This window comes from Scleropages formosus, chromosome 3 (assembly GCF_900964775.1).
Source record: "Scleropages formosus chromosome 3, fSclFor1.1, whole genome shotgun sequence".
Classification (NCBI taxonomy): Eukaryota; Metazoa; Chordata; class Actinopteri; order Osteoglossiformes; family Osteoglossidae; genus Scleropages; species Scleropages formosus.
In genome coordinates, this window is record NC_041808.1 from 28,841,204 (window position 1) to 28,857,912 (window position 16,709).

Genomic DNA, 16,709 nt, shown 5'->3' on the forward strand with positions numbered 1-16,709 from the left:
TAACTGCTCCTTCTCGTCTTGTTTACATCCTTAGGATTCAGCAAGATGGGCAGGGCTGGTTCCTTTACCACGTGGATCTGTTGCTGACAATTCAGCAACACCTGGGCGAGGTCTAAATAGTGGGACTGTTGCGCCGTGTGTCGGGCACAGGAGATTTAATGTGTTTGTGAATAGATCTGGAAAAGCTCTTCCACTCAGTTGTCTTTTTATTAGCTACATAGTCTTGACACTGCTGTGTTGAGCGCTGGCAGTCCAGCTGGTGTCAGCACAGACACCTCGATTTTCATCACATCCTCCTTTTGTCCGCGTCATCCAGCTTCCTCACGAACTGCCCTTCAGCCTCTAATGGTCCCTCTCTGTCTATTACTGAAATGGCTTTGGTGTTGGGTCTGTTCACTGTGACGTGTCTACAGCTTGGTGTTACTCCTCTGTATATGTCTCCGAAGTCATTGTGAGAGCTTCAGAAATCTTGGCTGTTGAAAAAACACCCAAAACAAGATGCCCGTTTTGTCTTGCCGGTGAAACGAAAGTACTGAGTTTTTCTTCATTCATCATCTGTCTTAAAGGGTTTCTTGGTATGTGGAGTAATGTTCCGTCTGCAGCGTACACTACTTGGCCTTGTGCCCTCTGCTTCCAGGATAGGCTTCACACCACCGTGATCCTGACTTGGACGAGTGGTTAAGGGGACAGCAGGTTAGTTAGTGAGTCAGCAAGTTCCTCAGTATTTTTTAAAAAGGATAATTGTTACTAGTAAGATGAGTGTTGCCACCACCGCAAGGTAGGCTGCTAATGTCCTTCTGAGTATTCATCTAGCTGAATTTATGGTGTGAAATAGGCCTGTTGACCTTGAGAAAATCAACCTGCTCTAAGGCAGCAAAAATTGTCCTTTGTGAATCTTAGGGGAAAGTCTTTGGCAATTAATCAAATCCTGAGTCTTTGGCAATGTGCCAATCATGGAACTGTTTTCACATTTTTTTCATAGTTTAAATATGACCCTAAGGTAGAGATGTAACTAAAAACCTTACCTGGAAACTGGTAAAGACTGTACTCTGTACAAGTCCTAGTGTTTCAAAGAACAGTGGAGTACTATAGTATCTCAAAGAAGAAGGCCGACAGGTATTAACATACCTAGATATCGATAGTGGCACGTGCTTCGGTTTCAACGTCTCTTTGTGGATCTGTTTATTGACTTTACTCTGTTAATATGTGTAGAAAATTCAGTTGTGTGGTCTCTCTTTCTGTTTGTGTGTGTATGGGTGTGTGTCTGCGTGTTTATTGGGAGAAAGTGTTTATTGGATTTTTTTTAGGATGAGAGTGGGGGTATGAGTCTGGGATCCTGGAAAGCTTGGCTGAGACCCAATCTATAATGAGATTAAGGATGAATAAAGAAAGAACGGGGCGAGAAGCGAGAGAGAGAGGGAGGGAGGGAGGGAGAGGGCACATTGTGGTACGCCCATAGGCAAGGAGACATCTGTGCCATGTCACCTGGTTTGAGCTGTAAAGCTTGTATGGGCAGCGGATTGAACAGGGGTTCTCGGGGTGGGGCCTGTAGGAGTCTGTTAGGTCCAGAAAACTTTTTCATGGTGAACAGATTGATTTTGCAAGACTGACTTTTAAATGAATTCAGTAGGTGGGTCAATGTGAATGTAAGCACCTTGCCCTTTCAGAACATCTATGTTTAAGTATAACTAGAGGAGGCTTTCCGAAAGCAGGGTTGTACTCTTCTGTAGGATTTCATGCTTTGCTTTTGGAAATGTTTCCAGTACGAGCGCTTTTGTCACTTTTCATACTCTGTCATTTGGCGAAGTGCTGATGGATTCATCACGTGCGTCATGTCCACGTGCGACTGTGTATGGCGATGCGTGCTGTGAACTCCAGTGACCCATGCTGCCTCTCTCTGCCCTGCGGCCATTACAGGGAGCCCTCGGGCCTCAGCCTCTGCCCTGCATTTCCCCTCCTCCTCCATCATCCAGCAGTCGAGCCCCTACTTCACCCACCCTACCATCCGCTACCACCACCACCCGGGACAGGACCCCCTCAAGGAGTTTGTGCAGTTCGTCTGTGCTGATGGCTCCGGACAAGCCGGCGCACAGGTAAGGAGGAGAGGACCGGGGGGAGGTATAGTTAGAGGCGTCAGCACACATACTGCAGGTGAAGGGACGTGCACGCACAGCCATAGCACGCACTTCATCAATGCTTCCGAAGAAGGTTTAAAACAGCAGTCCCAAAGAAGCTTAAATAGTTGCGAGAGCGGTGATGTTTTACACTGCACCATAGGAATATTTGGGACATATTTTTACAGTGTGGTGATGATAATTAAAAATATCTTCAGTTGCCTCACTGATCTTACAAAGGCTTCCAGAAACATAATGGCATGTGAATGAGCATGAAAATTAATTTGTTCGTGAAACTTTGGCCGTATTTTGAATGTCAAGTTACGGACATTGCCCATCGCTTTCATTTGGTATTTTCTAACAACCCTAAAATACTGGATTTTACTCTCCTTTCAAATACATGCTTCCGGCGAGTTCTGCTGAGCATATTAACTGTGACGATGCCGTCCGGTTTTGTAGCTCCACAGCTGAGCCCTTAAGCGTTATTTGTGTACAACAGTGAGACTCATCCTTAAACGTCTGGCTTGCGACCCAGATCCAGCTCCTTTACCATTAATTTACCTGGTGTCCCACCTACCCTCTTTATACCCCAAACTCTGATATCACACATAGATCCCTATTATGCAGCAGCACCACATTGGGATAATCTCTGGACGATGGATGTGAGACACAGAGAGGTCACACACACCGGTCCTCCTAACACCTTGTATACCTGTCTTTATGTCTCGTTTACATGATGACTTTAGGAGAAAAAAAAAAAACAAGCTATAAGTCTCAAAAGAGGTTTTGATCTCGTTATCCGTGTCTCCTTGGTGTTCACTGCGTTTCAGTCCATCAAAGGAACAGATTTTTTTTGCTCCGCCCATCCCCTCAACGTATATTGCTGAGAATGACGGCATGTGTCAGACGTGCAGTCTTCTTTTTCTTTTTCTTTTTTGCATTTTTTGGGTTTGCTTTTATATCTCACGTTTGGTTCCTTGTCATTTTACAAACAAGAAGCAAAGCCTGTCCCAATGCAATACCGCTTTTCTGCGAAACCCAAACATTGGCTTTGTCTCCCCACTCTGCACCGAGGCCCTTATTAATATTTGTGGTGACATTTTTGTTTTTTTTTTCTAATGCATATCAGCACATGAAATATGCCTCATCCCTCTGTTATGGTTCTGAGTTTGCGTTTGACCTCCCTAAACGGCATCCTCTCCCGCATTTGAGCGTAAGTGTGCCTCCAGAGCCACCTGCCTGCTTGCTCTTGCCATGAGAGAGCTGTCCCTGTCGCCCTGACCCTGTCTGTGTCGTCCGCAGCCCAACGGGAGCGGCCAGAGCAAAATGCCGGGCTCCTTCCTGCTGCCGCCACCCCCCCCCGTGGCCCGCCCAGTGCCCCTCCCCATGCCCGATCCTAAACCCAGCAGCACGCCCCCTGACGGCGGACTCACCTCGCCCGCATCTCCGTGTAAGTGACGCCACAGACGCGACCCCCTCGTCCCCCCCAGAGAAAATTAATAAACAAAGACAGAGCCAATCCTGGTCCAGCCATGCAACATCCACCCCACCCTCTCTGAGCTCGACCACCCATCATACTCAACATTCTCGATCCCCCCACCCTCCAGCCCGACTTCTGCTCTTCATACCGCCAGTTTTTTCACACCAAGGCAAAATTTTAATTAGAACCCCCAGCATTTCTGCACCCATCCCGAGTCAGCCTGAGCAGGGTCCATTCCTGTGCACAAGTACAGGACCCAGACCGGTGGTGCAAAAGGAGAGGAGGAGTTGTTTCTGCCTCGGGGCTGACTGCTCTCTGGTCTGTCACTCCTTTAAGAGAAATAGTCACAGTGACACAGTGACTGTCGCCACTGTCGCAGGAAAGTGATGAGAGCAGTTTTTTTTTTTTTTTTTTTTTACACGGGACCCGTTGTGTCTCTGAGACAGGTTTGTTGAACTTCACCACTTTTTTTATCCATTTTTTTTTTTTCCTCTTCTTTTTGAAGGGACGGCATTATCAGTAACGGCATCTTCAAGTTTGTCCAAACTTTCCGTGTGAACTACTGAGGTTGTTTCAATTTTGGTTACGGCTGACGGGTGCACTGCGTTGTGCTCGTGTACATATGTCGCGTAGGAGATGCTTGCAGACTCGGGGGGGCTTTTCACCAGTAGGGGAGTCGGATCATTTTTCTCACCCATCATGAGGGGCACTGGACGGAGCATTTTTAGCATTTTTTTTTTTTTCCATTTTCTTTTTGTCGCTTTCTTGCTTCTTTTTGGTATTTTGTTCTATATTGTTTGTTTGCTGTTGTTTGTTTTTGTGTTACCCCGGTCGTCCAAGATAATTCCTTTTCGGTATCCTTTATTTATGAATGTTTTTTTATTCTTTATCTGAAGGTCTGTGTGTATCTGCCTTTGTTGTCAGCCACCCCCCACCCCCACCCACCCACCCAAACACATAAAGAAATCCATACCACAAACAGCCCATCCTTCATTCATCCTTGTTTAAGGAGGATCTATCCACTTGGCCTGTGTATACTTTTGGAATACACAGCGCTTGGGCCATGATCACAGAAACGCCTGATCTGTCCGCATGCTAATGAACATCCATGTAGATAAGCAAATTCAGATGTACCTTATCAAGTCTGTCCTGTCTTTTCAAACTTTCCCTTAAACTTTCCCTCTTCCACTTCCTTAGCCACTGTGCTCCCTGCTGCCCACTATTGTTAGAGGAGCACTGGGGGTTCTTGTCTGATCCTGCTAATCCAGCAGGGTTGAGGCTGAGCTAGTAATATCTGTACAGTAAGCAATAAAAATGTGACTCATTCATTTAAACAGCAGTTTGTCATTTTCAAACAGTCTTTTGAAACCGTTGCAGTGATTGATATTGGTGCCATTAGGTATTAAAGTAACGCTATAAACAAATTGTTTCTGAACAGAGCGTAGTTGCGTCGTGGTAGCATGCTGTGGTCCGATTGAAATCTTTTCAGTTGTATAAAACGAAGTTTGATTCAGCAGGACTCAGTTTGGTTCATGGTTCAATTCAGTCCAGTCTACTTCAGTTCAGTAGGATCTCTCTCTCTCTCTCTCTCTCTCTCTCTCTCTCTCGCTCTCTGTCTCTCTCTCTCTCTTTCTTTCTCTCTCCATCTGTCAATCTTTCTTTCTGTCTGTCTGTCTCTCTGCAGCATACTCCACGCCAGGCCCCACAGCTGCCAACAGGTTTGTCGGCATCGGATCACGGGACAACTTTCTGAACATCTCCCAGCAGACCCAGGTGAGGCCATAGTACCGAGATGAGTTGTTCTGCGTTTGCGCTGAGGCAAGAGATTCCTTTCCTCGGTTACCTGCTGCGTTTCCCTCATTTGGGTGCAGCGACTCCCAATTCAAGCGGGATCAACAAAAAGGCTCAGCATGTGGAAGCAACGTGAACTCATGCCCTACTGTACATCTCTATCCCCAAAAATCGAGCTGCCCTTCATGGTCTGTGGTCACCTGTATGCCAACCCCCCCGCCCAATCCCCTACATCGCTGTACTAACTTGCCATTCCCTCCATTTTTACTCCACCTAATTTAGTGGAACTCTTTGATCTTTCTGAGCACATGCCATTAGTGAATACTGAGCCGCTGACCTTTGTGCCACATTGTCCTGTGCACCAGACTATATTATGTATCTGTCCCTTCGGAGTGCAATATCCATTTTCTCAGAACAGCTACAGCTTTCTCATATTACCACTAAGAGACAGAAGGAAAGGCTAAAACTGGGGCTCTTAGTGAAGGCCAAGCAGTGCTGTGTGGTTCGTGGCGGCTGGTAAAAGGAGGGAAACGTTGTATCCGAGAGCCCTCTTGCGGTTTCCTCAGGAACTGCTGGTTATGGTTGAGAGAGAAATAAGGTAAGAGGGGGAGGTTGAGAGGGAAGTTCTGGCTGAAGCTGGAGCAACTCTAAGCTGCGTGTTCCTCTGAGAAGTCACGTACTGGCCGTCTGGTTGCCTGCAGCAACCAGACATGATGTCATAGCTAGCCGAACTCGATGCGAGGGAGCAGATCTCTGCTCTAGGGGCGGGGGAGCTGTTTAAAAAATGGTGTTCTCTCCTGCCAAGGATCACACAGTAAGTGAGAGAGAGTATGAGAGAAGAAGAGAGAAACACAGGAAGTCTGGAAAGGGACAGACTAGTTACAAGCACTACGGGAAGAGCGGGGCGGGACAACTTCTTTCGTGACCTGCAAGAGTCGAACAAAGCAAATAGCGTTTCCCGGAGCACCGGCTTCCCAAACGTCTTGGCCGGAATGTCCGTTTCTGCCACTTCAGAGGTGCCAGCTCAATTTGGGGATGGAGAAGGCTGGAGGCCTTCGTAGTATTTTTCTACAAGATGTGCGTCGCTTTGGGGAAAAGCGTCTGCTAAATGAATAAATGTAAATGCAAGAATCCTAAATTGCATCCTAAATCGGTTATGGGAAGCATTTCGACTTGCTGCCGTCAAACGGCCTCACTGCTGCTCACAGGAAAATACATGAAAAAAGTCAGTTTAAGGAACTTTACACAGAGAATTTGGTGGCCATTTTAAAACATGTGCTGGTAATTTTATAGTCAAGTACTTTGCGCCGCTGTAAAACAAGTGCGCAATAGCAGGTCATCCCTGGCATTCAACTTGCAGGTTGGTTACAGGTTCTTAATTACTTTGCTGCTTGGTGGTAGTGGTTGGCTTTGCTGTTAATTCTCCAAAAAGTGTCAACCTTGGGTTAGTGCGGAGGTTCTCGACCTTGGGTCAGTGGACCATCTGGGGATCTCTGGATGAACTTCAGGGGCCAGTGAAGCCCAGGCTCGCTATGGAATTAACACTGTCAAGTGCAGAATAGTTTAAAATGAAAAAAAGCTATATTACCGTGCTACCTCTGTCTGTGACATACATAGGTTTCTTAACTTCCTAACAACTGGGTGCAGAAGTCGTCTGCTTGTAACTTGATTTGTTCATAACTCTAAAGCCACTTTTCGCGCTAAATCACAATCAGTAAAAGCTACTGAACACAGATGTCCATCCGCTTATTTGCAGGTTAGGTTCCGCAAAACCCTCAGATAAAGCTATAATAAATAAAAAAATACTGTGTAGCACTTCTATCTAGTCATAAATTATCAATATCTTTTTGTCCGGCGCAGGGTTGAGGTTGTCCAGAGCCTATCGCAAAAACATAGGGCAGGAGGCAGAGGACATCCCGTATGTGATGCCAGTCCATCACAATGTAACACATTCATTTTATTATTTTTATTAACATCAGCCTACATTTAAATTAAAACTAATTTAATTACCAAATATAAAACACATATCACAAACTCATATTCCATTGCTGACTGATTCATTACCTAATTGTGACCAATGTTTATCAGCTTTGGGCAACTTTCAGTTTTCTTTATTATCTGCACATTCAATAAAAGCTTAACAGTACAGATGTTCCTCAGTTTTTTTCACAGATTTTTCCTTCACAAATCCTGATAAATCTCTAATAAATGAAATACTTTATAAGACTTTGCATTTTTACATTTTTTTTACCTTTTTTGTAAATTTAATATTAACATAGAGCTACATTAGAATGAGAACTAAATTAAAATAAAAATTACATTTAAAAAAAACCTTCTCTCCACTGGCAGTATTCAGTTGTTTGACAGATTCATTTGGTGATCACTTGCAATATTTGTCATCTTGTTATTGATGACCAACACTGAGGAACAGTGCACATGAGCTGTGAATACTGTGGCAGAAAGTTGAATTAGACAGTCTTTCACTTGTATTCTGTTTGGGTGCGTTTTACTTCCACCTCCCAGCAACACAGATACATTTTGGAAAATTGAATGGTATATAAATACATTGAAAAACAAATAAGCGTGAACACGTGTCTTTGAAATTGTATAATTTAAATGTCCATAACAGTAGGAGACAGTGTAATTTTATTTGAAGGTAGTCAATTTTCAGTGCAATGAACTGAGAGCAATATTTTCTTAAAATTTCTATGGGCATTTTTCTAAGAGGAGTCCTTAGCTTTCATCAACCACATTCTTATATGTGTGCGTGTCCTCTGGGTTACCGGTATGATTGGAAAGCACTTCCTGACAGTTTTAACCTTAACTTGATAACACATTTATGCTTTCCCAAAGCTAAAAGAGAATTTGCTGAATTTGTTTAAAATGGTAAAATAAATCACAGAGACAAAATATTTACCTTAAAAAGACATTTTAAAGGAGGGAGTGCGGTGGCACAGTGGGTTGGGCCGCAGTCCTGCTCTCCGGTGGGTCTGGGGTTTGAGTCCCGCTTGGGGTGCCTTGCGACGGACTGGCGTCCCGTCCTGGGTATGTCCCCTCCCCCTCCGGCCTTACGCCCTGAGTTGCCGGGTTAGGCTCCGGTTCCCCGTGACCCCGTATGGGACAAGCGGTTCTGACAGTGAAAGACATTTTAAAATCTTTATAGTCGTACGTGCTTGTGTGTTGCAACCCTTGTACCATTTTTAAACTGCTTTTACCAGTTTAGCTGTGGCTAAAAAGACTTAGTGCTAAAACTAAAATTGTCGCTTAATATCTGTTTTTCTTTGTTTTACAGTCTTGGTTCCTCTGACAAGAGCTGGTTTGAAATAATTGACTAGAATTCTGTCACTGAAATCAAGAATTTAAAAACCAACAGGAAAATTTCCCACAATCTCTAACTTATCTCAAAATAAGAAAAAATGAATTTTTCATATATTATAAAGGAATAATCACATCACCGCAAGTCAGATATTTACAAATAAGTGCTTTGAGAAATCGTGATTGGGATGAGGAAGAGGAAGATGAAGAGTCATCGCTGAACCACTGAAAGCAGCTCCAGAAAAATAAAAATCAACCCCAACACAATAGGTTCGCCTTGATTGATAAAGAGACATCATTCAAATGATTAATATCTTTTTCCCAGTGGATGAAAAGCGATGAATTTATGGAAGGACAAATGAGAAATGAAATAATTATTCCAGGCCATTTTGTGACCCAGAACCTTTTGAACTTTCACGCCCTGACCTGTCCGCATGGCTGTAGAGAATGAATAGGACATCCATCTCACTCTACTGCTGCTCTCACGGTGTCTTCATTCTCTCGTATTCCACGTGCAAGCGTTTTTGACTGCTGTCTGCGTGCCCTTCAGAAAAGGACCGGCCGACTTTGGATTGCTCCGTCGTAAAGAGACGACGACGGCTAAAACAACCAGGACTGCGCCACGCCTTGCGTTCAGCATATCGTTGTGCAACAGACTGCAGAAATGTTAACACTGTGCAATCTCATGGACATGCACCGTTGGAATAAAGGAGGGGCCTCACGCATCCACGAGGAGTGAAAACTGTGATCAAATGAATACGTGATCAAAAAAGAGTGAGCACAGAGAGACATCTTGGCTTCTCCCAGAAGCTCCCTGAACCGCCCCTGACGCAACAAGCAGTGTGGCCATGGCTGCATCCCGCCAATGCTCTCCTCTGATCTTCCATATGACAACAGTCAACCGGCAGACTTCGTCGTGGCCCTGCCGAGAAGAACACGCTCGCGACCCCTCACATTCCCCGCCTCATCTGCCTTGTGAGGACAAGATCTCTGCGCCAGACAGCAAACGGCAAACATGGAATACGCAGCGCCTCTCGAAGCTGTGCGTCTCCTTCCACGCGCGCTCCTTTTAGCCAGATGTCCGAAACTGTGGCCCCACCGCCGCATGTGGAGGGGAACCAAGAGCCTGTGTGTACATATCCAGCCGAAGTTACGTTTAGCGTACCTGTACATATAACGCTGATGAGTTCTAGATCATGCTATCCATGAGAACCCAAACTGGAACGCCACGCACAGATTATATTGGAATGAAAAACAACCCATGAATGAAACATCTGTTTATCGACATTTAGCGGAATCTTTTTTCGTTAGTACTTTTTTTTTTCTTTTTTACTTTTTGTATTTATTTTCACGCTACGTTAAGATTTTTTTCTTTTTTTTGGTTTCCTTTGATTTCTGTTTTTTCTTATTCTTTTGCACTAGACCTTTTTTTTTTTCTTTTAAAGAAAGCATTACTAAGAGCTGATTTCGGAAACCAATCTTAACTCTTCTAGGTGACACTATACAGACACTCATCTCAGACTTCTCCAGTGCAAGCAGCTGTATTTCACAGCGTAGCCTGCGGCTGGAGGGCGAACGGCCAGGGCCGAGTTACAAAGGGCGAAGGTCAAGGAAGTCATCTAGTTGTACTGACTGGCGTGAGTGGTAGGGTGTAGACAGAGCTGCTGGAGGAACATTTGATGAGTTTAACTGTACATTTGATGTGTAGCTTACAGAGCAGCGAGGGAACTGGAGACCCCCGCACTAACTCTCGCACTACTCCATAAGGTATGCAGCCATGTTTACATTCCCAGAGAGCCCTGCGAACCAAAAGAACATCTGCGCTGATTTAAACTGGTGTCTCGGGGCTGCTGTCCTCAGATGGATTCCAGGCTTTCAGTAAGACTCTCCATATAAGGAGCCACTAGTGACAGTTTGACTCTTTGGCCATTAGAAAGAGGAAAGAGGCAGCAGACCACCCTAAGCGCTATCTCGGTATCGTGCCCGAGATAGCGAGCTTTTCCCAGAGACGCGCGTCTCCCACACTGGTTCCTTGCTCTCTCACCCTCGGACGTAGCGTAGCGTAGACCGAGCCCAGGCTGCTCTACGCACCACGCGTAGAGTCACCGCAGGTGCCAACACTCAGAAACGCCCGAGTCGCTGCCTTGGCTTTCGATCCCCTCAACAGCCTTGTCCTCTTTTTCTCTCGTATCTTCCCAACTTGGTTCCTAATCTGAGATAAATATTTGTACATACTTCAGAGAAAACATCAAACCACTGACCTCACAAAATAACTGGACTGCCTAGCTGTGGTTTTCGTCGCAGGGACAGACACTTAGCTGGGCGACAGCCTCCACCTCGGCTCCACAGAAAGCTAGCAGCACCAAGGCCGCATCAGGATGGTGCTCGTGTTTCTTTAGTCATCCGTGGAAGTGCCTCCATGTTCCCGTTATGCAATTTGTTCCAGTGAATTCAGGTTCTTTCTTTCACATATAAGCTACAGAGAATGGTGATCGTTACGAGGATCGTCGGTGACAAGTAGCAGATCACTCAAAGAGATTGCAAGCATGTTCTGTAATATATATATTATACGCATATATAATATAATATATATATTATACACACATATTATGCACATGTATTTATGAATATATAATTTTTCTTATTTGCAAATAAGCTTTTAGGCAGTCTAGTTATTTTTGAAGCCTGGCCCTGTCATTGGTACACTTTAAACAGTAGCCTATACTAAGTTCATGAATATTCTCAGTCCGCAAAATGCACCGCTGCAATATCGAGACAAATTACAGAAGTCCTTCACAGAAATTCCTTTTTAAGAAAAAAAGTGGCAATAGTTTTGAGTTCAAAGGAACAGCCTGCTTTTCTTGTTGCTTTTGGGTGGAGTGTGTTACAGAGAATTAATGATGACTGAGCCTTGTGCAATGCAGTGCTTAGGTAATTGTGTCTGTCTGTTAGAGACTGCTAAGAGCATTAAGAAAAAGGAGGGAAATGAAAGTTTTTTTTCTTTTTTTTTTTTTTCAGTCCACCAGTTCTGGGACTCTAAATATAAGGGCAAAAATCCTGGTCTTTGTAAGTTTGGGGAAGTTGTTTTTATTGAGTTTTTCTTTGACCTTTTCTTATGTTTTATTTGTAATGATTTGTTTTTAAACAGTGGAGGGCTGAAGGAACAATTATGCAGAATGTCAAGATAAGTGATTTACTAATGAAACTGGTGCTTACCATTTAAAGTACATTTAAACTGTATTACACATAAAAAATTATTAAGAAAATTAAGTGTCATAAAGCACCTGTTAGGAAAAACAGCATTTTCTCCTATTTCTCTTTGTGTATTTACCAAGATGGGGGGGTATTTTATTGAAGGTTGTGACAAAAGGCATTTTTCCTCAACCTTTACCCCATTTAGGAGGGATGACAGGCAAAAAAAAAAACGAGGAAACCACCGAAAACCGATGAACACAAAACTCCGCGCAGCGTTCTGTTATTGGGGCTGCATGTTGGGCCCAACTATCACAAGAAGACGGAGCCCCCTTTCCTGACCGCGATGACCGCAAATGAACTTTTCCTCGGAGGGGGCATAATTTAGTCCGAGGCAGTCCAAAAGCCATGCATGTGACATCCTGAGCAGAGTACAGACACAACCGTCCTTGTAGACTGTCACACGCCTGTGGACCGAGAGGCACAGCCTTCCGTGTACCAGAGGAGCAGTTAGAAAGGAGCGGCGTAGACCGGTGAGGGAGACCAGGACCGTGGGGCTCGAATGGCAGCTCTTCAGTGGTTTCTTCTCTCTTCTCTCAAAGAGCCCAGCACAGGTGGAACACACACCAATACCGATGACTTTCAAAAGCACCGAGAGATTCGTCAGCGAAAACCATTACGCTCATTAATTAGCTCACGCATTTGTAGACTTGGAGCATTTAAAGGTTGTCCCTAAAAAGTGCCTTTTGTCTACAGACTCCCACTTGTAATCCAGAGTGCCCTTCACAGTTAAGTCTCCTCCATCTTCCTCCTCCTGTGTGCTCCTCTTCTGGCTTCTCACAGCCACAGTATATATAGTACAGAAGACAACTGGTGTGATTTAGCGCTTCTTTTTATTGTTAAATGATTAAAGAAATAGAAAAGGCAAAAAAAAAAATATTTCCTTCTCTGTTGCTTTCTCTCTCTGTCTGTCCTTTGTCCTTGGACACTGGAGTAGTCTAGCCGCCCGTCTGTTCCCGAACCCCAGCCCCCATCCCCTTGCCTTCTCTGAGGGAAAGGTTTATTAAAAAAAAATTGCAAAAACTTTTGTCTGAGCAGAATGCAGTTAGCTCACATGTTATTCTTGTCTGTACTCTTCACAATGTATACCATACCGATCTCTTCAGCTTCTCCATTGAACAGCTAATGTAAGTGAACAAGTTACGCCAGCGGGCTCTTCGGGGGTGTGGTTTAGGGAAGCTCTGTGATGGTCTTTTTTTGGGGGTGTGGGGGGGCATAGAGGTTACGAGGATATGATTTGTATTTGACATGACAAGACATAGGAACTTCTTTTCAGCCGAGAAGAAAGGGTTACTGGGTATTAGAATGAGAATTTTTGTTTTAAACTATTTATTTTACTTTTTTACTAAATTTGGTTTTGCCTTGATATTTTTATTGTTGAATATTTTAAAAAAATAAGAAGCAAGATGTTATATTGAAAACTGAGATATACTGAGAATTTTAAGTGGCTAATAAAATGCACCTTTTCAGTGGTTGTACGTGACCAGCTGTTTTAATAATCAAAATGATATATATAAAAAAAAAAAAAACTTTTTGAGAAAACTCAAAGCACCTTATTACAGACTGAGTCCATGCAATCCTGGGCGGCACAGCTTCCATTCACAGAAATGATCAAACATCCAGTGAAATTAGCACGTGTACAATGCATGTCAAAAACTGAATTCTCGTTAAAAACAGTACTTATCGCATGACTTCTTAGCTAAACGATGTCATGAGTGATCAGTTCGTCAGTTCATTTTACCTTCTTTGAAGCATCTCATGTCCAAGGTGCGTCCGGCGCCCAGCAGGCCATTTGACCATGTTTGGCGAGTCGATCTGATGCTTAGCGATGACAAATGACCGCCTTTTTAAAAAAGGTTCCTGACTCCTGGACCGTAAGAATGGGGCAGTCCTCGCGTTGCATGGACCAGCCGTGATTTCTCTTGTTTTTCTTTTTGTTTTTTGTTTGGTTTTGTTTTGTTTTATTTTTAAAGTGTTGTTGCACCGCTAGGGCACAGCCCCAGGTAGGCCCACCCACCCACTGTGACCACAGCGTTCGCGTCCCAGACTTCCTGCCCCCAGAGCCCGTGGTGAAATGCATGTGTTAATTACTGTTTCTTTTCCATAATAATAAAAGCAGTTTCAAAAAAGAGCAGCGCCTTGAAATGGTTGAATAAAAGGATGTTCTTGACTGTAATCTTTGCCCGTGTTGTGTGCTCGTTTCAGGATGCGTACCCTGGAAGATGCGTACTTTAAGGAGGGGTCAACAATTATAGCTGTAGGCCTTAAGACACTATACACGTCAAACATCATCCAGTTTTGACAAATAACTTCAACTGTAGCCTACGTTCTTAGGGGACATTCAAGCTGAGCACCATTTCGCAAACTTGCTGGGAACAATATTCTCCAGCCACTCTATTCTCTAAGTGAGGACTTTGTTATGCCACCCTTGTCTTAAATATTGTTCTGAAGCATGGACTGGAAGAAAAGTTTAAAAATGAGATTCGCTTTTTAGGCTTTATGGGTTTGGGATTGTATTTCGGTGTATTTTGTTAATGCGGTATAATGAGTACCAAAAGAATATTTTCCAGGCTAACCTGAGTAGGTATGTGTTTGCGTGTCTTTTTAAATGCCATGTATAATGTACACATGTATAATAGATGTGTAAAGAGTGGTATTGTAGGAAACCTAGAGAGTTCAAGTCTCTCAGGTAAGGTGTGTGCAGTGCAAAGCCTTTAAGTTTAAGAAGGAAGGAGCTCCTGCCTGTGTGACGGAAGATATACATATATATGAAGAAAGTGGAATATGCAAATACTGTCAAGGTTACAAAGAGCCGTTTTTAAGTTAATGTTAAATTTTTTTTTTTTCTTTTTCACGCTCGCGTCAAAACATCCCGTCTGCGTCGAAAAACTAACACTTAATCATACAGTCTGAACCGGCAAACATCACAGCTCCGCGACGCGGCCCAGAACTGCGTACCGCAGTACCGGTCGAGGCAGGAAAGTTAAATGGGAGTTAATTTGCTTGGGATGTGACGCATAAAAGTGCAAAAACCGTGTACTTGATGTTACCGTACTTAAATGTGCTGTACGTGTCTTGCGTCTTTCTGGCAAAACGGACTAAATAGTACTATTTAGAAGTGGTTTGAGAAACACGCGCAGCGGTGCAGTGAAGGGAGTCTTGGGTCTCGCAGCTTCATCCCTTAGTTGAGCGACATCTTCCGCAGAAACAGCGGGCCCCACCAGGCGCCGGAGCCGCAGTCGTGACCGGGGTGACAAACGTGCGAGATGCAGGACTTTAAGTCTCCGAGTGCCACCAGTTCGGGCCCAAACATGAGCCGCACATCTCATCTGTACAGACGTGCAAATGCAGCATTTGTTACAAGAAGCTGCGAGACCTCCTGTGCCATCGCCTCAGAGCGCAGTCTGCGGTAAATGTACCGTTCGTCAAATTTGCAGTCGCACGTCAGTTTGCCCGGAATTTGGCGTTTTTAAAAGGGTTCTATAAAAATGCCGCCATCTTGTGGACAAAAGTTACTTACGTTACTAGTCTTAAAATACGTCACTCGCCCAGCAAGCTGTAATACTCCCTTTGGCTACAAGAGGGCACCCTGTCGAAAGAAAAGCTGTCGTTCCTCCATTTAGTGACGCTTTACTGCACGTAACTCATTTCACGTTCTGCCCACTGAACTGTCCCACTGTACGTGCAGGAGATCGGTGCTCGTTTATTGAGCAAGTATTTTATACGTATGAATTAAAGCCGGAGGTGGAACCAGGTGAGGCTACGAGGGACTCTTTCACAGATCCGCTGGAGCGACACGCTGATGCGTTGCGCCTCTGCTGGTCGCTGCAGGTACTGCACCCAGGAGTGGCGACACTGACCTTGTCACGTGGTCACTGCGTGTGTCTCTAAACGCCAAATACCCGTTGCAGAACTAAGAACTTGCATACTTTTGCTGTACGATAATTATTACACAAGAACAACCAGTACATCAAAGAAGTCAGAGGCAGCCATCCCCACATGTTCTGTCCTAAGACACGTAAACACTCTCTGGCTGGCGCTACAGCGCACTGTCCCAGAACGACCAGCTACAACAAGAGCAGTGTTTTTTCCCTCCGGCATCACCATCATCAACAGTTAACACTCCCCTATAGGCTTCCTGTCAGTGCAACAATATCCAATCACTTTTGGTAATTTAATTTTTATTTATTTACTTTTCTTTAGGGGGGATGCAGTGGCGCAGCAGGCTTGGCCAAGTCCTGCTCTTCGGTGGGTCTGGGGTTCGAGTCCTGCTTGGGGTGTCTTGCGATGGACTGACGTTCCATCCAGAGTGTGTCCCCTCCTCCTCCAGCCTTGCGCCCTGTGCTGCCGGGTTAGGCTCTAGCTCGCCATGATCCTGCTCAGGACAAGTGGTTTTGGACTGTCTGTGTGTGTGTACGTACTTTTCTTTAGTATCTATAGTTCTCATCTTTGTACACTGTAAATATGTTATATTTTTTTATTCTGTGTCAATTTTTTGTTTGTCTGTAAATACTGGCGGCACCTAGAGCCGCAGCAAATTTCTTGTGTGCGTTGGCACATTTGGCCAATAAAACTCATTCCGATAAATTCTCTGCTGACATACATTTGACTGACACACACACACACACACACACACTTTCTGAACCGCTTGTCCTGTACGGGGTCACAGGGAACCGGAGCCTACCCGGCAACACAGGGCGTAGGGGGAGGGGACACACCCAGGATGGGACACCAGTCCGTCGCAAGGCACCCCAAGT

General features: G+C 44.6%; 1 protein-coding gene across 12 annotated transcripts in view; it reads left to right on the forward strand.

The window, feature by feature from the left end:
* nfixb (nuclear factor I/Xb) overlaps positions 1-14,002 on the forward strand; it is a 99,270-nt gene extending 85,268 nt beyond the window's left edge. For 8 of the 12 annotated variants that reach the window (XM_029250053.1, XM_029250058.1, XM_029250056.1 and 5 more), the window contains 4 exons: positions 1,918-2,093; positions 3,417-3,564; positions 5,279-5,367; positions 8,678-14,002. In XM_029250053.1, coding sequence (XP_029105886.1) covers positions 1,918-2,093; positions 3,417-3,564; positions 5,279-5,367; positions 8,678-8,692 — 428 coding nt within the window. In that variant the 3' untranslated portion in view covers positions 8,693-14,002. The remainder of the gene's footprint in view (positions 1-1,917; positions 2,094-3,416; positions 3,565-5,278; positions 5,368-8,677) is intronic. The other 4 variants (XM_029250059.1, XM_029250065.1, XM_029250062.1 and 1 more) reach the window with 1 other exon arrangement.
* The last annotated feature ends 2,707 nt before the right edge of the window (positions 14,003-16,709 follow it).